General features: G+C 46.8%; 1 protein-coding gene across 2 annotated transcripts in view; it reads right to left on the bottom strand.

Annotated features, from left to right (window-relative positions):
• Nucleotides 1–20,534, bottom strand: part of SUSD4 (sushi domain containing 4) — a 97,843-nt gene extending 77,309 nt beyond the window's left edge. For both annotated transcript variants that reach the window (XM_044448202.1, XM_044448193.1), the window contains exon 1: nt 20,378–20,534. In XM_044448202.1, the coding sequence (XP_044304137.1) occupies nt 20,378–20,534 (157 nt within the window). The remainder of the gene's footprint in view (nt 1–20,377) is intronic.
• Nucleotides 20,535–23,760: the final 3,226 nt, after the last annotated feature.

The raw sequence follows: 23,760 nt of genomic DNA on the forward strand, positions 1-23,760 counted from the left end.
ACACAGAAACTACATTACCTCTCCATTATTTGCAACCATGGTGATGGCTTGGATATTTGAAAAGTTTCCCTGGTCAATACTAAAAGAATGCTAAATGGTTTCTGCCCATTCACAAATAGGCTGTTGCCCCCTTCTTCAGCTAACCAGGTATGTGTTTCCCTCTCCCAAAGATTTTTATCTGGAGTTGCTTGTGAATGAGCAGCTATCAGCTTGGAGCTCCATTGGTAAGCCTGACACTATGGGATTTGATCTCAACAGAACCAGGCAGCTCTGAGCCAGCCAGAAACTGTCCCTGCAAATGTTGTTTTCGCTATCAATCTGGCTATGCCTGTTCATCACTGGCCTCTATTAGCCATGAGCCTGTCAACCCATACAGGTGCTTATTTGATTGTATAGTGCATTAATTTGTGCTCTGACTGGGATGAACACACATCTACAACCTCTCGCAGAGCTCACCCTTCAGGCCTTACTTGACCAGGGGATAGTTTATATACACTTAGTACTGAGTAGAGAAAGGGAGAAATTCAATTTTCTTATAAAATGGATTTGTGTACAAAAGTTTGTGCAACAATTTAAGATACCCCAAAGCTCTTCTGTGGTTCTCAAAACAAGTATCTTCTGTTTAGATACATATAGAATACTTTACTTAAGTGATCAAAGTATGTGGGAAAAAATGTCATGGCTCTATAATCAATTGTATCAACTATTAGCCTTGTCACAAGGATGCAAAATAAGGAGCTCAAAGGACCCACACTAAAAAATATTATTTTGGAATGCTGATGTGGGCAAAACATTGCCACTGTCCTAAGTGCACTATAAATAGTCACAGCAACAGGTGTCAGATGACAGCAGAACATTGTTTAATCTGTCCTACTTTTAAAAAGGAGTAATAAACTGAATTGCAACAGAGCATAAAACCTTGCTTGCATAAGTATTATAATTTTGATGTTTGAAAAATACATAATGCCTTTTGAAAGTGATGACTCATTGAAAAAATATCTTTCTTGCCAAAAGGAAGGGAAAAAGATGTTCTCAAAAGACCTTTAGGCAGATTTTTTGGGGGTGGGGGGAGACTTTCTTTCCTTATCTGCCTCAACCTATTACTTTAAATCCATATCCCAGAGGCAATCTTGTCGATCTTCATATTGCTTTTATAGCTGGAGGAGCTACAGAGCTGCAACAGATTCAGCTCTTCCTCTTGCATGTTTATTGTGGAGATATGCCTGATTTGAACATGCTCATGAATGAATGAACAAATTCCCTGTCCATGCCAAGATTTATCCCTGGGTTAACCTGGCTGCCAAGGAGTAGGTGGCATTTAATACATGAGCTACTAGGACCACTGGATTTAACAATATTTGTCAGGGTAGCTGGAGTGACATGGAATCTAAATGCCATCATTCAGGTATAGAGCTCACCCCAGTCCACTCCCTCACTTATCTTCTGCTATGTACGTCCACCACTGGATTGACTGAGGGCTTGTTGGGTAAGCAGGCAGCATCACAGGCAGTGAAGACGTAGTCATTTTGGTTGTACATATTTAAAAGAGATATTGTTAAAAATTAGGGTTTTGTGTTTTTTAATAGCCATAGTTGCTTGAAGTCTCTGAAGAGCTTCATTTCCCCTGGGGGCGATGGGGCCTGGACCAGCATATTTGGCTGTGGAAGGCTGCCCTATAAGGTACAAAGGCAGCATGACTTTAACATCCCTCTGTCCACAGAGTACCTTCAACAAGAGGGTACAAAAGCCCCATACTCTTTCTTTCTTTTGTATAATTACATGTACCTTGCTGTGGTAGCTGCTGGATGCCAGCAAATTGTCCCCAACTTATGGTGACCCTATGAATGAACTTCCTCCAAAATGTCCCATCCTTCACACCTTACTATGACAATAACCATTTTTTTAATCTTACTTGTCCATATGTTTCCAGATTGTTGTGGTTAAGGGTAATAAAGCTATGAGTTCCAATTATATTAACAAACACTAATTACTGGGTTATTTTTGTGAGGTTAAAATGAAAGGGATAACCTTGTGACCTTGAATTCCTTGCAAGAGGAAGAAAGGTGAGAAATAAATGAAATGCCATAATAAAAATATTAATAATATTGCAGGGTCCAAATGGGTTGATTCCATTCATTTGTATACCGTGACTTAAAGTACTGCCGCATTACATATTTGATGGCATGCGGAGAAGAGTGTTTGTCTCTGTCATAAGTATTTATGTTGCTTGAATACTAATTATTAGAGTTACAAGAATGTTTTGTCTTGGCATCTAGGACATTGTTTCACACACTGCGTGCCAAGAAGAGTGGGCAAGGGAGAGTGGTCTTGCATTTTGAGCCCGCTCCTCAAGTGAATAACACGGTTCCAGCCCTCACACTGTCAACCATATTTCTCAACACCACAAGGTCAATTGGACAAACCTCAAGGTTTAGATGGTCTTTCTCCTGCAGCCAGCAGTGATACCCAGCAATCTGTTTGTACAAAGCATCCACTGGATGCAGCAGCCCTGACACCTCCAACCCTGATTTTACTGGCATGCAAAGCAGTACGACTTTTCACAGCACTACAACGCAATTTGGCATTACTTACACAATTAAAATTAAAATTAATACTGCATAAGGATGTGTACCTGCATTACCTAACTGCATCTTCCTGATGGTCGTACCAGAAAACTGTTTTAGCACATGAGAAGATAGACAACGCTTGCTTGTTGTGCTATATCCTGGCACCTTCTGAAGCTGGTGTCCTTTTTGCAATTGTCCTTTCTCAAGACAGCATTTCAGTAGAAAAATCAAATTCTGCCAGCAACCAAGCCGCATTCTGCTGCCAGAAGATAATAATCCCAAATCCTGGAGAACCATGGGCACACTGGGCAGTGTCTACCACAAGGAGCACAGCTTCGCTTTCCCCTCCTGGCCAGTACAATTTGCACAACATCTTAATCGTCTTTTAATTGCCCAATTAACACTTCAGGACAACCCTGTTTTTTTGTTTTATTTCAAAAACACTCAAGATTGTGGTGCATGCAGACAAACATTAGTGCACATTGGCTGGTCACACCTATTGTGTACCACCTCTGGCCTGTTGTGGTTGACAAGCATGACCCCATAAAGAAACTGGGAACAGAAGTTGCCCTGTTGTCCTTGCACCTGGCCAGTCATTCTGTGTGAACTGGGCCCTAACAATATCACAGGACCACTGCAGCAACTCTATCTGAAGACCGAGTTGGCTGAATTGCATACTGCCATTATGGGGCAGCATGACTTATTACTGAATAACCACTTTCACTTAAATACAGTGGTACCTCGGCTCACGAACGCCTTGGTTCATGACCAAATCAGGTCGCGAACATAAATTTCATGAAAATTTTGACTTGGGTCACAAACTCCGCATTGGGTGGCAACCAAGATCGCAGCCATCTCCCCCCCCTGCCCCCCCCCCCGAGTGGGGAGATGGCCACGATCACAGTTGCATTCATGCAGGAAAGACAGGCACAATCTCAGCCATCCCCCCCACACCCCGCAACCAGCACGATCGCAGTTGTTCTTTGTCACTTTGTTTCAAATTTTTCTGATTAAAAAAAATAGTTACAGAACCAATTAACCATATTTACACTGAACCTTATGGGGAAATTTGACTTGGCTTGCAACCAAAAACTGGCTCTCAACCACATTCAGAGGGGCCAGAACGGATTAACCTTATTAACATTGAACCTTATGGGGAAATTTGACTTGGGTCACAACCAGAGTCGTGGAATGGATTAAGTTCATGAGCTAAGGTACCACTGTATATTGGTCCAAATACATAATATACATGGTAAATGCACAGAATGAACATCAAAAACAATAATTTAGGGTTTTCCCCTGAATTCTAACCTCTTGCTCTAATAACCAGACTAGAATATCACTATGTTGCATTTTCTTTTCTGGTTCAGTGCAAGGGTGAATCAATTTTGCAAGTTATGCCTTCAAGTCACCTGTGCTGCATGGCACTGCTGTGTTAAAAGTATTATAGTGGAAAGGTTTATGGGACCACTTCTGAGAATATCCATGCACTACAAAGTCACATCCAATTCAGATAAAATTTTAATATGAAGCTGTGATGTCTCACAATACCTGGTAAAACAGAAAATGTGCCTAAAAATAGTTCTGTCATCCACTACAAACCAGGAGAAGAGCACAGAATCTATTCAGAAGCCCTTGAATAACCCTTTTATTTTACAAGTGTTCAACATTTGACAAGCTTAGTTAAAAATATGATCCAGTCAGCTGCAGCTGCAGAATATCTGCATAACATCAGTCTAAGTACATCCATTCATGTTTATTTTACTGATAATACTTATATACCACTTAATAAAATATCTAAGGGCACAATCCCATGGCCACTGGATAAGTGTCTAGATGGCTATGGAATAATTCAGATTCCTAGCTCCAGCTTTGGAAAATTGCTCCAAAGGCAGAGCTGGTGTTCTAAAACTTCATTTCTATGTCATACTTTCAATGGCCCTTCTGGTTATTGAGGTAGCTAACAGATAAAATGACCTTTTAAAAACCATTTCATTTAAAAAGACAAAAGCATAGTTCTTTCCACACTGGCTGTGCAGCCTGGGGGCTCTGAAGTCTCAGATCTGACCTTGGAGAGAGTTTCTGACATCGGAGCTGGGACTCAAATTTCCTATGGCCATCTAGACTTTGTCAAGCAGTGATAGGATTGCTCTGCCCACAGGACTTAACTTGACTGCTACGTGTATTAAGCTGTTATTATCCAGCTTTCCTAGGCTTTTAATTAAGCGAAAACAAGGAGGCCAATACTGAACTAAAACACTAAAATCTAAGGTTTATTAGCTCTACAGCTTATAGGCTTATGCATAACCTGCTCACTCATGCACTGCCATCAATTTATCCCAGTAAAATGTGCTGTTTTATTTTGAAGGCAGGCGCATCTGGGAATAATTTATAGACAAGTTAGGCAATAGGTTCCCTAAATCATTTCAAGCAGGGTTGTTGTGTCATCTGCACTTGGCATGGTTGTAGCAGGGTGGCTTATTTTTCTGGAACCCATGGCTTGTTTAACTGTAATTCACATGCATGTCCAAACCTGGCGGGGCTTGGTTCCTGAAAAGCTTTGCAGAACTGCTCAGCAGGACAGCCAACAAGGTACTGATCCTCATGAACTTTGCAAACTCTTATGTTCCAAACCCTGACTAGCAACAGACCACGCTTCCATAGTCTCCCCCTCCCTTGGCATAGTCTCTGCCATAATCTCCTCCTTTTTCCTCCTTCCCCTTGTGACCCAACTCTGTGCAATCTACACAGCGACCTTGAAGGAACCTGCAGTTCTGCCAAGTTTAGATTCATCATGGTTGAGGTTCCACACACCTACAAGGTTTCTGAAGAGCTTCTGAAGGAGAAACATCTCATTTGTAAAACTGCATATTACACAGTACCTTGAGCCTTCATCTAGTATGAACCCTACAATGATTTAATGTGAAACATTTCCTTTCCTTTCCTATTTCATTTCATTGGTGCAACTGATCTGTCCTAAGATTCCTTCATTAACCCCCTGCAAACACACACTTTTGTTAAAGTCTTCCATTACTGCTTGACTATTCCTCCTACTGCTGAATCTATTCTCCCACAATGGTCTTGTCCACGCACTGAAACCCATGGCCCATCTTCTATTCCACAGGTTGGAACCGATAAACTCAGAACTGGTACAATATTTAATACAGGGCCTACAGCAGGCACAGCTGAACCAGCAGAATGTTTCAGTGCATTTCTGGAATGAGAAAGAGCTTGGCACATTTATAGTTCTCTGGATGAGTCCAGAGGTATAGAAATACCTGCAGAGAACCAGGCACAATGGCCTTCAGATGTTAATGTGAGGCTTTATGGGCTTCCCTTCAGAATGCAAGGGAAAGCTTCACAGTCTGAAGAAAAGGTTTAAGGAAATCACAACTTAAACCAGGACTCCTGGATCTTGCTGCACACCATGCCATTCTGGTGACTCCCCTGCTTGGGTGGCATGAGCTGGCACCTGGTTATCTCACTAACAGTGGGACTGCCTTGGCCCAGCCTCAGAGAGTTTGCCACCATCCCATGAATTCCTGCCACTCTCCAACCTGTGATTCCTCCTCTCTGACTCTAGACACAACCAGATGTCCAGAACATCAAGATGTCCGGATATAGTTGCACTGCCAACCATATCCAGTACATCCAAGCCATGCAGCACTCCATCCACAACTGCTTCAAGACTCCCAGATACTGCCCCATCCCCAAAAGTATTCTGCATAAAGCCCTTGGAAATGACAATATGCCCAGTCTGTCTACCCTGTCTTCAGGCTGCCCATTCCACTTCTGGGACTAGTTAATTAACTGAACACCCTTTTATAAGCAGCCAACATATTTTCCTCCTGCTCTGAGAAAAGTAACGTGGTCCTCCAAGGTGCTGTGTAATCCAGAACAGGGTAGGGGAAAGTCCCCGAAGGTGAGGGTAATCCTGAAGAACAGCATCCTGTACAGAAGCAGAGCAGCCAATTCTGGCAGCCATTAGAGCCTTCACAACCAAGGGAAGAGGCACTGCAAGAAGAGCCACCAGGAACCAAAGCATAAAAGGCGATAAAGTGTAAAACTGGCTAGAAGGGACCTGGTCACTGCCATTAAAGCATCAGGGGCATGTATATATGAGCTTTTCAAAGAAATGAATCAACTTAAAAACAGAAGGGCCAATGAGCATCTAGTTTCTATCTTGTCCACTCGGACCACAGCTAGCAGCGTCCATTTTCCAGGTGAATGTGTGTGAAGGCATGGCATCCATGGAGCTTGTCTCTGAGTGGGCAATGGGGGAAAAAACTGCCATCACTTACAGGAATACAAATGCCATTCAAACCTTGGGAAATAGCCTTGTCTATATTTGGGTCCATGCGCCATGCTAGAGCACTGGCATAGCCCATAGTATCTCTAGCATGCACACAACAGTATCTCTCCCCACCCTGTGTGGCTTCTTCTGCAACCACACCACCCTGGAGCACCTGGACTACCTCAGTCCCCTGCCCCCCACCTTCACCTCAGTGAGTGCCTCATCCACCAGTCTTCCATGGGTGGCACCACACCATGGCCTGGAGACAGCTGAACAAGAGCCTGCACCACTGCTTGAGTATTCAAACACTTCTGCCAGAGCGGTGGCAGCAACCACAATCTTCCTCAGAGGGAGCCATGGAAGAGGAAAGGCACTGGCTGCAGGTGCTGAGCTGTTTCTTTTGTTCCTCCATGTTAATCTGCATATCTACTCCTCCCTCTTGCTTTATACTTTGGGGTTCTATACTATCCCTTCCTTCTTCTAGCAAAGTAAAAATCAGCAATGAGGAGGTTGTCCTGGGGTGCTTTCAAGGACACTTCCAGCTCACAGTCTGCAGTGATGTTATGTGCTTAGATGAGGCGTTTCACTAGAGAGAAAGGGATGATGGTTTCATTTCAGAACCATGGACACCAATAATGCTAGGAGATCTGGAGTTGCTCCTTAAAAGCACAGGATCACTTGTTTGAAACACAAGAGAATCCATCAGCTTATCCACAAAGGTACATTCTCACCACGGGTGTTAGCACTGGAAATCCTGTTTAATGTTTCTGGGGTATGATTATTGATCATTGCACATTTCTTTCTCTTTCTGTCTTTATTTCTCAATTTTCTCCAGTTTCCCCATTCCTCTAACCAAGTTATTGACATGCCTCTATTTGAGCAGCATTACCTACTGCTCTCCAGGTATTTGATGCAAAGCGAATAAACAACTTGATATATGAACCAAGACAGGCTTGCTACTGCCGGTAGACTATGCAGGCTAGAGAGTGTGATTTTCTGGCTGTGGCATCGCAGCAGCTGTAGCAGAGCAGCTTACAGCAGATTGATGTCCTGTCTGCTGGTGGGCACCGCCATGTACGGAAGGTGATTGTACACTGATATTGCATGGAGAAACCTGGGATGGTGCCAGATTTCATGGAACTTTCTGTACGCTCCAGGCTACTTTTGAAAGTACAGCAGCAGAAATGGGTCCTGCAATTTGCTGTTTAGACACAGTAATGAGGAAATCTTACAGCAGATTTGCACATCTTCATGTTAGGTCTATGTGTATGCAGGAGTAATGGCTTCTACAGCCATAGACAATGTTTATGGCACGATGCTCCAGGCATTTGTCGACTCTAAGGACAGATTTATGGATATTGTTGAGACTGGTGTTTCAGGAAGAAGCCATGACACTACTGTATTCTGGAATTTGCTGGTAGATAAGATAGTCATGGGGTCATTCTTCATCAGCCACCCTACCCCATGGTCAACAAACTCCCCATAAACCCACTCATCCCAGCAGTGAGGCTTCTGTGCTTCAACCATGGCTCATGGTACCATCCTAGGCTCCAACAACTCCCTAAGAGGAAAGGTCTAACTATGGACAGCTATACTAGGCTGCCTGCTGAATACTCTTTTCACCACCTGAAGATATGGTGGCACTTCCTGTGGAGGAACAACCTGAAGTTGTCGTTGTTGCTTGCTGCATCCTATAAAACACTTGCAATTGCTTCCAGGGGCTGAGAACAATGATATTACCATCAACCATTGCCCAATCAGTTCATCCTTCCATGTTCACTGGCCCATCCTTGGAAACAGCACCCCAGCGTGAAGTGCACAATATTACTGAGTGGATCTGGGGCTGTGAGCCATGTGTGTACCATGCACAGGGCCTGCAAAGCACTTATAAGGGCTTACAGAAGCAGAATGACCTTTTCTACTTGCAGCTGTTATCTCTGTTGTGCAGTAGACAAGCTTCCCTAAAGCCAGAACCCCCAACGATGCCATGGGAAGCTTATTCCAGGTAAGCATCCTTGCTCCGTTAAGTGTACCTCCAGCAAGCCTGACCCACGTCAGCTTTTTCCTTCTCCTACTCATATACTTGACAGCATTGATCATGTAAGTCCCCACCCACCTGTTTAATCCAATAATGACCACCTGTAATCAGACCCATTCTTGTATTTTGTATGATAACTCAGTTATACACACACATGACATCAAGTATCTCTTTAGGTGGTGCTTCCCATATGAGCAAAGCTGATAGTCAGTAAAGTTTAGACTCTTCACAGTGCTTTACCAAGCTAATTTAAATAAATGGCCAGGATTGTTCTCTTGGTGTCAAGAACTGTCTACAGCATGGGTCCTCAAACTAGGGCCCGTGGGCTGGATCTGGCCCACCATGCCCATTAATTTGGCCCGCCATAGAGGTTTTGGACTCGCCGCGCGCACGAACGCACGCATAGCGAGGAGGGGGCTTGTTCATTCGGAGATCATTTTGGATTCACTTAGAAAAAATGATCTCCTTGCGAGCAAGTCTCCACCTTGCAGTGCATGCACCCAGCGCCGGCTTGCTCGCAAGGAGATCGTTTGCTCCTTCAAGATCGGCTTGCTCCTTGCGAGCAAGCCAGCACCTCACCGTGCGCACGCGCACGCCCCCCACCCCACCGGGGCCTGTGCCCCCCTCGCCCGCACCATCTTGGTGGCCTGCCCCCATTGCCAGCACCTTTCAACTGGCCCCGTTTAAAAAGTTTGAGGACCTCTGGTCTACAGCATCAAGGTTTCACAACATGTTTTTGAGTTGCTCAGCTAGGTCTCCTTCTAAGAAGCAACAGATTTAGAAAACTAGGGAACTGCTCCATAGTGGAAATGGAGGGTGGTACACATAGCTAAACGAGGAAGGCAGGCTCAAGCTAAAACACCATGTTCTCAGAGATCAGCTGGTGGGACACAATTGGAAGCACATCCAAAACAGTGTTCAAAGCATGAGTGGAGGAGCTGAACAGGAGCCAGCTGCTTCTATGGCTGCGGGGGGTGGGGGGGTGCAAGGGATGGACAATAAGCAAGACCCACTTGTTGGGCAGGTAAAAAAGCATCATGTCAGACAACCAAAGGAAATGTTCAGAGTTTCGAGTTTTCAATTTGAAAAACAAGTATAGGCAGACATCACAAGGGCAGGACATTGTGGGGGCATCCATTCATAGGGCCACCATAAATTGGAGAAAGCTTGAAGACATCAAGGATAGGTATCATTCTTCCAAGAGTCAAGGGAAGCTTTGGAAAACTTTCTGCTGAGAGACAGCAGAAGCAAGACACACTCAGTGGATCCATGGCAAAAGAAGGCTGCTGACATCACAAAGGGATGGCAATATTCCCATAAAGACCCCTGGGATACTGAGAAACAGTGTGAGCAGCGAGTTGGAGGGGCAAAAGCCACAGCAAGCCTTGGAGAAGATGATCCTCTATCAACCCCACTGTGGCTCATCCGACATTCGACCCACCCATCCACCCTTTGTGGCCCACACGCCAGGTGGTGAAACACGATGTGCACACCTGCCCACTGAAATGTGACATGCCGAATAAGGTTGCCTTGGGAGAGCTAACAGAAAAATAAGCCCTTATAGCTTCTTCCAAATTAAGCTTTCTCATATGGGCTGGGGAGTTCCATCACAGCAATGGCACTCTGACAAAAGAAAAATATGTTAACAGTTGTGCTGTGGAAATGTATGTAGACAGAAGGGAGAAATAGATCACTCACTGTACTCTCATATTACCATTCCATAATTCTTCCCCTATCCAAAACAGGTAGCAAATTACACGGCTTTCCCTCTGCCTGCATTATTCCACTTGTAAGATAGAGGGCAAATAAGTCTTTCTGGATATAACATTATTTTCTCCAGAAAACTGGTGTTGTGAGATGTTTCTGCTGGGCACAATCCTTCTCCCCAGGCATGCAAGGAGCCCCTGAGCTTGCAACTCTACATGCACAAAGAGAATTCCCACAGACCTGCTGCTGCTCTTCTCCCACCAGAGCTGTGTATTAGCACGCCCCTCTGGGACCTCTAACTTGCAGGCTACTCTCGCAAACAGCCTGAGTGTGCTGTGCACAAGAAGGCCTGGAGAAGAGCTGGCCCCAAATGAGTGTGCAAGTTATGGTGTGCCCAGCGCACTGCTAGCACGCACAACTGAGTAGTGGCAGAAAGAGGTCTACACAAAGCCTGCAGGCATTCCTTTCACATGCCTCAACTTGCATGCAGGAGAGCTCTGCTTCACATGGCCAAAGCAGAAGACTGTACAAATGACGACACAAATGATCTGTGAGCACGTTTTCAAAAGTTTGTAGCTGCTGAAATCATTCCAGAACTGATCTGAGCATGATGCACATGTGCATCTATACACAAACACACCTTGGAAAGAAAGTGCATTAGCTTATCATGGAAAGTCAACATATTGCAATCCTGATGCAAAATAGTATCTTTTTCTCATGTGCATAAGGGATCTCAAGAAACATTTGAACATTCAAGCAAACACCTAGGACATTTGTGAGAGTGCTGTTTGTCACCACACACAGCTAAGTAAAGCTTCGGCATTATCCCAATAAAATGGTGCAAATGTTCGATGGATCGCTGTTCTGTACTTTGCATTCCCAGCAGCCCAAATATCTGCCAGCGCAAAGCAGGACTCAGCAAAGAGCTAAAGCCTGCACCTGCAAAAGTGCAAACCTGGACACGCTCAGCTGAAGACGAGAACTCTGAGTTTACCACCTTGCCAGCCTCGTTCCCACCTGCCAGCCTCCTGATCGTCTTGTCAGCCTTTTGTTCCGGCCGATGCTGTTGGCTTGACTGGGGCTTTCTTGAGATGTTCCAGCGTGTGAAGAGGAGGGAACCCTCCCAAGCTCTGCCTAATGGTAAGCGCCTGCCACTCGAAGCACACTCTCAGCAGGCCTGAAGCAGGGCAGCAAAGCCCCAGCTGCAACACCCCAAGGTGGGTCACCCCTTTGGTGGGCAATACAAGAGCAAGGGCACATCCCTGAAATCTCTGTTAATAAGGCTGCCTGGTTTTTGCGTTCAGAGTCCAGTGCAGCTTAGAGGCACAGAATCATAGAACAGTGGAGTTGGAAGGGGTCTATACGGCTAACAGATCAAACCCCCTGCTCAGTGTGGCCTCTTGAACTTCTCTAGGGTGGAAGAGCCCACGATCACCCTACATAATTGGAACCATTGTCATACTTCTCTAACAGTAAGGAACTTTTTCTTGCTGTCCAGCCAGAATGTGGATTCCTGTAACTTGAGCCTGCTATTCCCTGGGATGAAAGAGCTTCAGCTATTGGGAAGTATAAGATGGATGGATGGATGGATTGCGATCCTGGCCCTCCTCTGTGTGACAACCTTTCAAGTATCTGAAGAGTATGATCATCTTTCCCCTCAGTCTTCTCTTCTCCAGCGTAAACATGCCAATTTCTTTCTACCTCTCCTCACAGGTCTTTATTTCCAGTTCCCTGATCAGTTTTGTTGTCTTGCTCCCCCTTCATAGGTCTGCGTACTGGCCGAGGCAGAAGCTTATGGGGCCAAGCAGGGGGAGCCCATTACCACAGAGATGGCACTGGAGGAAGGGCTACCCAGTTAAGGGGAATGGGGCTCAGACAATGAATGCCTATGCCATTTCCCAGCACTCCACATAACCACAGGATGGATGGTTTCCCTGTTAGCTTGCCTCCAGGCCTCCAAATGCAGTGCCACATTGGGGCAGAATTAAACTTCCCTCGTCCACAACTCAAGAGTGGCTGAAGTGGCTGATCTAGCATGTATAGAGACCTGGGCAGGCAAACAGGAACAAGGTAACATTTCCCACTGCTTCCCACTGCAATACTTGGTACAGCATCGGGTAGACCGGCGGGCCTGGAGGGGAGGGGTGCTTTGACCTATAGTCATTCTATTTCTCTTTGGGCTCCTGTTTGTGTAGATTGTTTGTGTCTTGCATTGGGCCAGCAGAACAGACCGGGGGTTCTGCCGGTGGACCGCCCACCCCACGAGCCCACAGTCTCCCTTACCTGTCTCAACAGAGGGTGTCGCAGTTTCAGTGCTGAAGCCCCCCAGGCTACTGGTCTCAGGGAATGTTAACATCCGTGCTAAGGATACCCTAATGAAGCAGCTCAAGACTGACAACCACAGATTTGTCTCAATGCATCATTAGCTCAACACACAATCTTTTTTTTTTTTTTCTCTTCTCAGCAGGGAACGGGGACAGTGATCTGAACCTGGGGAGTTCTGATTCAGTCCCTTTTTCATAGTCAGATTATTGCCTTCTGAAATTTATAGACTCATGGATCTGAATCTCAAGGACTAATGGATTTAAATCTAAAAGGATCAGGGAGCTATTAAAATTGTCCACCCTCACAGGCCAATGGATCCCAGAACTAAGGTGGCTGAAAGTACTGCAGAATCCCTGGTCCAGCTGAGGGCAACAGGAGAAAAACTCCTAGTGAAAGTAGTTGAGCCCTCGTATGTGCCTCTAGTTGGATGCATCCAGGAGAAGTGACAGCATCCTAGGGACAACACCTCACTGCCTCTATTCAGTCTTCTGAACTCTTTAGGATCATCCAGGGCCTATTCCACACTGGCTATCAGGACATCTTCGACCCATCTGAGGCCCACTGTAATATATTTGCTGGGTACTTCCCAGAGAAAATCTGCATCCACCAGGACTTCATTCAACCACATCTGCACTGAATCCTTGATTGGGCAGGGGAAAGCATTGGAACAGCATACATGGAGTGCATGTAAAACCCAGCAAGGCACTTAACTAAGCCTCCTGCTTCAATGACATGTCAGAAGTAAGTATGGCATGACAAGACAGGAGAAATGACAGAAGGAGAGATGAAGAGGAGGGAAAGAGATAAATGGACAGACAAGGAAGAGAGAGGGTAAGAGCCAGAGCAGAAGCGGTTTGGGGAAAGAAGCAGGAGGGATAATGCAACCGGGAATGAAAGAAGCAGGTGCAAGGTGGAAAAGGGAATGAGAAGGGGAAGACGCAAGAGCGGCACTGAGAGCAGGAAGAGCAAAGGCAAAGAAGGGGAGAAAAGAGAGGCACAAACCGAAATGCAGGATAGTGAGGGTGGGAGACAAAATGGAGTGACAAGTAGAAAGGGAAGCAAGACACAGAAGCGAGAGGCTCTGTGAGGGACTAAATTATTCATTAATCCAAATAACATTTTCCTTGAGCGTACTCCCTTCTGTATAAGGCCCTTTTCTGTATTAAGATTAGATATTTATATCTATCTATAGAAATAATAGATTACGGTTTCATAGGTCCCTGTTCATTTAAATTCACTTCTGAAGAGGATTTTCTTTTGCTTCTCTTGGGAAAACTGTCTTTTGGGAGTTAGAAACTAAAGCATATCAGTAGAAATTATTCATTACAGAGTTAGTGACAAGAAAAAGAAAGATGGGTTTTGTGTGTTATATTGACCTAAGATGAAGTAGCAGAACCTCACTGCCAATACTGCCTTCAGAATAGGCAGAAAATGAGTAAAAGGAGTAAAAAGTAAAATTCTATCCTCAGGCAGTTATTCATAAAATCCAGTACAGAACCAAAAATTAAACAGCAAAGCACTTCACTACTACATGGAATAGTTCACCTTATTTTACTTCCTTTTTAACATTTCAGAGCAGAGAGGGAGGTCATCTTTCAACACAACACTTTGATTATCTTCAAAACGTTGGGCCTATTTCCATTTTCTGACGGTCTAATACTCTGTGCAGGTTATTTTTTGTTTTAATGTGGGGCTGTTGTTTTCCTCTCTTGGGTAGAAGCCAATTTTATCCAAGTGTCTTACTGTCAAATGACAGCTATAAATATTTGTAAAATTTGCTTTGTAGTGACTTAATTATAATTTCTCTCCTTAATTTTGCCATTTGCTATGCCTCTGGCTAAGAGCAATAAAAATGAATCAAACTTACTTCTATGAATTATCAGGTCTTCACATTCAGTGGTATTACTTACACTTTAATATCATTGCATATAGAAATCACCTTGGCATTAAAGCCATCCTATTTTTATATTTGGCCATTCTGATCCGGACAAAGGTAAGTACTTTTAGTTCCTATTGCTATCAGGAAGACAGAGGTAAGCATGATAGGTGCTTAACTATCCCACTGAAAGCACTCTAGGATCTTGGAGCCTAACCAGATGGGATGAAAGTGATCTGCAAACCAGATTACCAAAATGTAAGAGATGGGCAAATTGTCACATGATCCATAAAAGTGCTGCAGCACCGAGTTTAGGCAAACTTTTCCCTAGAAGTGCTGAACGGAGGGTCAATTTTAATTAGAAAAACAATGCAAGGAGAAAGTTAGGGTTCTGATGTGGATCCAGATGCCCATCCCAGGCACAGGCATGTGCTAAAAACACAACATGACATGAAATCTGATCATGGATCTACACCAGCCTTCCCCAACCTGGCACCCTCCAAATGTTTTAAACTACATGGCCAGCAGCCCCAGCCAGCAGTCAATGGTCAGGCATGCTGAGTGTTGTACCCCAAAACATCTGGACAGCATGAAATGGAGAAGGTTGATCAACATCACATTGTCAGTCTGAACACTTAAAACAGGGATAAGCAACTGTGGGCAGTATGTAGACATTCTGCTTCCCAAACTATAATCCGTAGGCACCCCAAAAATTTAAATGTTAAAAAGTGCCATTCATAGATCAAAGCATCTACTGAGCACCACAATAACTTGGCTTGTTCATAGGCTGAGCCTTTTCGCACTCTGTAGAGGTTATGGACCAAAAGTTAAGGGGGCCAAAAGACTTGCAGACAACTAATTTTGAGCCTTTGGGCCACCGTAAGCACATTTCCCCCTCCCCACAAAAATTCACCAGAATGCAGGAGGCAGCAGGGGCGTTGGGAGCATCTTGTGTCCCACAGGCTATTTGTTGCCCACCCTACATTAAAAACTTTTTCATTCCTTGTGCTACAGCTTTTTAAGACTGAAAACATTGTTTTATACTGTTTTAACAAATCAGATTAAAATGTTTGCCTTCAGATGCGTAGTTGTAGATCGACAGGCATGGCATCTGGGGTCATTTATATGGGGGGGGGAATCTCATGCACAGCTTAGAGCATTTGAAAATCAAAGTGGAACTGAGGGGAATCAGGCTTCCAATAGATTACAGTTCTTGTTTGATGCAGGAAGAGTCACAAACACCAATGGTTTCATACAAATCTTTGGCTGTACCTGACCAACCACTGTACAGCCCAATTCCCTAATCCAGCCAGTAACATTTTTACATGGCAAAGGATGCTCTGTACAGGATTCCCCAAACTAGTCCAACAAGATGAGTTAGTCCTATTAAAGGAAGCTGTAACTGCAATTATCAGCTCTTCCAGATATAGGGTCATGGGGGAAGGGGAAGGGGCTTAGAGATATTGGTCCTCCAATCCAATTCCCTACCAAATAGCTTTCAGCATGATTTTAGGCTTTGTTCTCATGGCTATGTTGCCTGCAGCCTTAGCTGCTTAACTGGCAAACAGGTGGACCCAGTTCCACCATGTTAAATAATGCCAAAATATTCTGCAACCTTTTGTTAAAGAATAGATCATTGTTCCTTATAGGGGCCAATGAATGCTAGAAGACCAACGAGATTCTGTGGCATTTTTAATTCCATCTAAAAATGAGAACGAACTTCTGAACTGAGGCACACTGTAGAAATCAATTCCCTCAAAGGCAGACAATTACATGAAAATCCAGATAGACAGTAACATCATCAAATACTGATAATATAATACATACCATTAGAACAAAAACGCACATGCATAGGCACAGTGAGAAAAGTGGGTGTGGGCAGTTTCAGACTCCTTGATATTAAGCACCCATCTTTACTTGCCTGCGTATAAATATTGAAAGCAGCTAACCAGGGACCAGAGACCAATGAGCAACTTGCTACTTGGGTAACATATTATCTCAAATGGCAAACGTTATGCCAGAATCACTTCTGGGAGAGCAGTGCATTGATTAAACTAGCTCCGTTAACTTAGTCCGTGGCACATTCTTTAGTCTAACTTCTAATGCATGGCTACAGAAATCTGAAGAATGAACATAAACAACAAACAAGTAGCATATGCACATACATAAACGCATGCACACCTACACCTGTATTTATAGCTACAATTCCTGCAATTAATATTTATTATCAAAGTACAAAGGAAATAGCTATTTTGGTATTTTGGAAGTCAATGTTTCCTATTAATTCCTTTTACTTAGACAAAAGTTCATTTAGGGCAGATGCACCCATGATGTAGCTAAATTCACAAGCATCCAATCTGGCATGGGAGGAGCAACAGATCTGCTCTGTAATTCAGGTATTTCTGAGGGAGAGGGAAGGATACCTTGTCTCCCCTCACCCACCCATGTTTTACCCTTGGAGAAGCATCTGTAGGGGGATCAGCAGGTAGATGCTGTCTAGGGGGGCATAGGACTGCTCTCCTAATGAATTAAGCAAACAGAATGGCTCAGAAGACAATCTGCCTGTAGTCTTACAAAATCAATAATTGTATGATGGTACCTTTTAATTCACCCTGAAGGACAAAAATGATCTATACATTAATTTGAAACAAAACTTTAGCGGCCATTCTAATATCTAACGCTGTTCCACAGTTTGTGCTACCATAACAGAGGAAAATATCAATCAGGCCCCACAATATTACACAATCTAGTTTACAATGTCCACAGTTTTTTAAAGTATTGCCTTCAAAAAGGCACTGATGTATCTTTTGTTGAAGCAGCCATCTTCTAATTTGGAAAATTGTTGGCTGCTTGGATTCAAGTTCCACTAAATTTCAACAGAAGTCAAGTGACTTCATAAGATTGCAATAATTTCAGATTGCTAATCCAACAAAAGCAACAACAAAGGGAGAAGGAAAGCAACCCAGCAGCTGTACTTTCATTGCAATTAAGAAATGCCCTCAGCAGAATGTAAATATTTAGACAGCTATGGTTACAAAGTTGTTACAACTCTTGACCCACTAGGTGAAGCAGACATGTGGCACTACAACGCAGTCTCCAAGTAAGGGCACTAAAACCACAGGGATGGGAAGAAACAGTTGCAGTCACGCAGGGTGACCCGCAGGGTGACCTGCAGTCCAGGCCTTGCTTGCAAGTCAGAGCGCCACGCAAGCCTAGCACACGCTGGAGAAGCTGTTCCGCCCACGCACACTCCATCGCTTTGCATTCCTATGGCTACACTATCAATGAGTCTACAATATAGGAATCCACTGCTGTGTACCTAGGTGGGCAACATGTGACCCTCCAGATGTTTTAGCCTAAAACTCTCATCAATCTTGCCCAGCAGAGTCCATGGTGAGGGTTCACGGTAGTCCAAGTCAAAACACCTTGAAGGTCACAAATTGCCCACTCCTCACCTTTTCTTGTGCGTTTGAATGAGCTACCCTTACAACTTTCTACACCAGCTCACTTAACTCTGCTTTTGGGATCTCCTCGTCTATCAAACAACTCCAACCTTGGTAAACGTGTAAGGAGTGGGAACTGAGAACACCTAAAAACCTTCAGTGAGTCCCTACTGATAGGCTCCAGAACAGATGATTTGTCCTTGTGACTGCCAAGAATCTTCAACAAAGAACTTCTGGCCTGAAGTTAAAACAAGAGGCAGTGCAGATTGTTTGAGTCTAACTTTAATAGGCACCTACTTTTAATCAACACCACGTAAGAAATCCAGACAACCTGTTGGCTGTGATGCTTTTCGACATGCTGTATGTGCCAGCTAGAAAATGCCAAGCCATGCACTGAGGTGCTGCCATTTCCTACATGAAAGAGAAACCGTTCCTTCCCCAAGCATCTTTTTGAAGCAAATCTGTCCCCTGAAGGTTTTTCCTGCAGCCTCTTTCCAGCCAAGGAGTCAGGTTTGATTCCATTTTGAAAGGGCTCATTAGGACGTTAGAAGAGCCCTGCTGGATCAGGCCAAAGGCCTCTCCAGCCCAACCTCCTGTTTTCTAAGCAGACAACCAGATACTCTTGAGAAGCCCACAAGCAGCATTGGGGCAGTGGGGGGGGGGGGAGCAGATTCCCCTGCTGCCTGTCGTCTCCCCAGCAACTGCTCTTCAGAGGACTATAGTGGCAGTTCAAAACATCTTAAAGTCTTCAGTAAAACGTGATAAATAAATGCTACCAATAACCAAAATTTTAAACAAAAAGCCAACAGCTTTCAAAGTAGAGGGAATACACAGATCTGAGTGCTCCCTATCTCATCTTAAAAATTCACTGAAAAGCTGAACAAGGAGTTTCATCCTGACCCTGGTTCTGAAAGCTGAAAATATAGAACGGAGCAGAAGAATTCTTTCTTTGTAAAAGATTTAGAAACAGGTGGGGAGCTATGATTTGCCAAAATGAAGCCCTGTAATTCACTCTACCAGCCGTTTGGTTCAGCTAATGGCCTGGACCGGGGCTAGGCTTATTGGCAGGCCAGATGTCAAGCAGATGGAGCAGCGGTGGGCCAGTCTCCCCCCCCCCTGGCAAAGTGAGTCCACTGCCCCTTTTGGGCAACTTACACACAAGGGAAGTCCCTGCTACAACAGCTCCTTGTTCCTCCTGTTTTTTCAGTACAATCTTGACTGCTGAAGTGCCAGCTACCTCTACCGTCTGACCCCTAAGTTAGCCTTTTGCCCCCACTAGCAATACGACAGAAGAACAGATGCCTGCACATCCACTGGTTCCTCTGGAGTGGGCATGCTGCCCCCATCTTTAGGGGCTGAATGTTATGGAAAGTCTCTATTGTTCGGATCCATGTTAGCCTTGCTGTATTTTAGAGGAGTTTCTGACAATGTGGGTGGATGTCTCATATCACTGCACTCATCAGTGTGGGTGTGCGGAGAGAAAGGAGGCTTTTCCCCCATCAGCATCTGTGCACCATTTTTTTTCACATGCACTTTTGGAAGAGTAAGGCTGGTGGGACTTCCTCCTATTAATATCTCACGTGTGGGTTGACTTTTTCTTGCAGAGAAGGGGCGAGCATTCCTCCTGGGTGCGTGGAGTGCAGCATGAGCAAAGGCCGAGGAAACTGCCATGTAATCCGAAGCGGGGCTCTGTGTGCAAGGGACAGGCGAATCTTGCCTTGACCTACATGGAGCATCAGTGCTCCTAGGAGAGCAGAAGCAGAATCTTCTGCAGTCTCAGAAGGGCTCCTTCTTTTACTTAGGCGTCTGGACTCATTTAAGGGGTTGTTCCTCTTAGCTGTTCGGAAAGGAAAGCGATGGCTGGATTTTTTTTCCTTCGGCATTTTTTCTCTAATGTGAGAGGCAACCTGGCAAGCCAGCCTGTGGGAGGATGTTTTCCCCTTTCAGCATTTTGTGCATATGAGATCAATAGCCAGAGGCTGTCTCCTCCTGCATGAAAAGGGACCTGCCTGCCAGGAGCAGCCTGCCCGACTCCCCCCCCTTCCCCCCCCCCCCCCCCCCCCTCCCCCCCCCCCCGCAGCTCGATGCTCAGCCACTGCTTGTCACATGAGTCTGCCACTCACTCACCGCCCGTGATCTGTGCAGGGCCAAAGCACAGCGCCAGCTGGAACCACAAGACCACCAGGGAGAGCCTGGACTGGGAGCGCTGAAGCTGCGGCGGGGGCGGCTGCTTCTGTTTCTCTAGGAATGGATCCCCGCTGTTCGGGTTCATTCCATGATACATCTTTCATCCGCAAAGGGCATCCGGATTGCAATGGTCTGCAAACAGGGACAAGCAATCGGCTTCAGAACAATGACAGTTCGCACTGCAAACCTGCTCACCTGTCCGCACAGACCCCTTTAAGAGGTGGCCCTTGCATCCAGGCGGGCGCGGGCAGCACTTTCCGGCCACTTGCACGCAGCTAAAACGTGCCCCACGCCCGCGGCTCGTTCCACTTGCCCACGCGGCCCTTGGGCGCGCCCTGGTGGCGGGAGGAGGAGGAGGACGCCTCGCTCAAGGACCGCCGTGCTGCCCGCTCCCGAGCCGTTCCGACCCCGCTTGCGGACCCTCCCCCGGAAAACGCGAGCCTTGCCCAGGTCCGAGGAGCCCTGCGCTAGCGGGAACTCTGCCCTTCCCCGCAAGCCCCTGCCGGCGTTCTCGCGGGCGGCTGCACGCCACTCGGCTCCCTGCCGGCGAGACTCCGCGCTCGCCCTCCCTCCGTCTCACTCACGCAGGCTTTCCCCGAGCAGCCGCCCCCGCGCCCCTCGCCCGGGGACCGTCCGGGTCACTCGGAGCCGCGCCGGGGCGAGGGCTGCGCGCTTCGCCCAGGAGGAAAGACGCGCGGGAGCCAGACGCGCGGAGCAGCCGGCGAAGTTCTGCTCCCGGGCGGCGCGCCTTCCCCGCCGCAGAGCTTCCTCGGCGGCGGGCGCTCCACTTCGCTCGCCTCGCCCTCCCCCGCACCCAGGTCCGCTGCGCACTGCGCCCTTACCTGAGGGCTGCCCGCCTGCATGGAGCCGCCTCCTCTCCCCGCCGAGCCGAGCTTCAGCGGGACACGCCGCGCGCGACCTTTGGCTGCCGCCGCCGCCGCCGCGCTCCCCGCGAGTGCTAGCAGGGAGCGGGGGGGAGGAGGAGGAGGAGGAGGAGGACGGAGAGCCACACGCGGCGCGCGCCGCTGCTCGCGCTCATGCTACCTGTCTGCAGGGGAGGGAAGGAAGGCGGCGAGGAGGCGCAGGGACGAGCAGGGCAGCCGCGAGGCGCCGGCTGCGGCTGCCAATGAGAGGGCTGAGCGTGCACCTGCCTGGTGCACGAGCCGCCGCCTGGCAGGCAACTCCCGCGAGGGCGCCGCTCTCCGCCGGTCGTGCGCGCACCGAGCCGCCGCCGCCGCCGCCGCCGCCGCCGCGTCCCCCGCGGAAGAGCGAGCGGCGGGCGAGGGCAAGAGGCGCCATCCTCTGCCCAGAAGCAGGGCAGCTCCGGGGGGGGGGGGTGCCCTGACGCCCCGCGCGAGCGCCGCAAGAGCAGCAGGCTCCGGGCGGAGGCGTCTTGGCGCCCCCGCGCCGCCTTCCCGCGCCGCTCCGAGGAGGGGCCGCGGTGGGCTCGGCGCGAGCGCGTCCTTCGCCGAGGCTCTGGAGCCTCCTCGAGGGGGCCTCTGCAGGAGGGGGCGAGCGCTTCCAGCATCGCCACGCCGGTGGAAGGGAAAGATCGCATGATCTGGGCTTCGGCAACTTGCTCGCTTGCCCTGGTGCAGATGTATTAAGCTGTGGTTTCGAAGGCCAGGAAGAGGCCCCTGGCGGGCGGTTCTCGCTTTCTGCAGCGCACCCAGCCTTGCCCTTCGGAAGCCCAGTACTTTTCCGAGTGTTGGGTGTACACATTTTTACATAACCAGATTACAGTGGCATACTGAAAACACAGGAGGATTTCATGCATCTGGCGGAGCTTCCCTTGCAGAGATGGATTCCTGGGGATCGTGTAAAGAGCTCTCCAGGCTGCCTGCCCAGTGCTCCACCTAAGGGCCGCCCGACCATTGAGCCAACTGCGGCAGCTGCCTCAGGTGGAAGATGCTGCGACTGAAAGCAGGATGGGATTGTGGAGGCCTGAGGGGTGTGTGTCCTGGACCCCCCTCTGCACGGAGAATCCCCCCCCCCCATGCTTCAGCATTGGCAAGGGCAATTGCTAGCTTGGCCAGCTTCTGTCCATGCCTGAGTGGTGGGGATGAATGCATGCGGGGAGAACCTTGCTTTCTTTCTCAGCAGTAGAGCCATACTGCTTTAATCCTAGGAGAAAAGGTGGGGAGTTAATGTAACCCACAAATTGCACCCACTGACTCCTCCCCATTTGCAACCAAATCATTACCCCCTTGTAGGACATGGAGGGACTTGCTCAGGTATCCCAGGTCCCTAGAATGAAGGAATTATTACCTCATACTAGCTACTCCTATGCAACCTGAGTTAAGTCAGGTAGGCAGGACAGGGCAATCACTTGTCCAGGCTCCTAGACTACCTCCCAAACTCCTGCAGGAACCACCCGAATTCAAATGCACCAATCAGGATGTGCGGCAGGAATTTCAAACCAATGAACCTCTGTCATTGCTACCTTATCAGTGAAGGTATAAAAAGGGGGATGGGACCATTGTTCTGGGTCTATTACTCTTTTGCTTGTGATTGAACTGTTCTTGAGAATAAAATCCATACCTTTTCCTTCTCATTCTGGTTGTGCTTGACTGGGCTAGTGAACCAAGACCTGACCCCTTGTGTCCTTCATCCTCCAACATCCTCCTCCTAGCATTTAAAAAAATGCAAAGTACCTGACCCAAAACACAGGGCTGGGGTGGGGGTGCTCTGTAATTGATGGACTAAAGCCACCTACTTTAATGAATGGAAGCTAATGTGATCAGTAAATTTACTAATGTGATTAGTAAATTTATGGCCTGGGGTCCTAGTCCAATCCTTGGGAATATTAGATAGGCACATCTTAAAATTCTCTTTTTAAGCAGTTTGGTAATAATATGTATTAAATATTAATCCTAACCATATATGCCATTAATTCTTAAGTGCTTAATTTTTATGCTGTGTTTATTAATTGGGTTTCTTTTACAATTTCAGGATTATAATTAAAATGTGTTGTTTTAATGAGTTGGCAATGTTTTGAAAGCAACATGGCTTCTCCACCAAAGACAGATTAACCATGCAGTGATGTTGACATCCCAGGTATGTGGATGGCATGCATGATCCACCATCAAAATGCACCCCAACATTTCAGAGCCGAGCAGCAATACTCTGACTGGAGTCTCTGGAAATGCACCCATTTTGGGAGAGTTTCTTGGCGCTGCTCCGAGATACTGGCATTGAACCTAGACCTTCTGCATGTAAAGAATCTGCTTTCCCCATTGAGCTGTAACCCCACATCAGATCTCTCGAGAATTAATGCTTTTCTTAAGAAACTGGAGCTGATTGCAATGCTTTTTAGTAGTAGC

The sequence above is a fragment of the Varanus komodoensis genome, unplaced genomic scaffold, assembly GCF_004798865.1.
Source record: "Varanus komodoensis strain SLA01 unplaced genomic scaffold, ASM479886v1 scaffold1, whole genome shotgun sequence".
In the NCBI taxonomy this organism is placed as follows: Eukaryota; Metazoa; Chordata; class Lepidosauria; order Squamata; family Varanidae; genus Varanus; species Varanus komodoensis.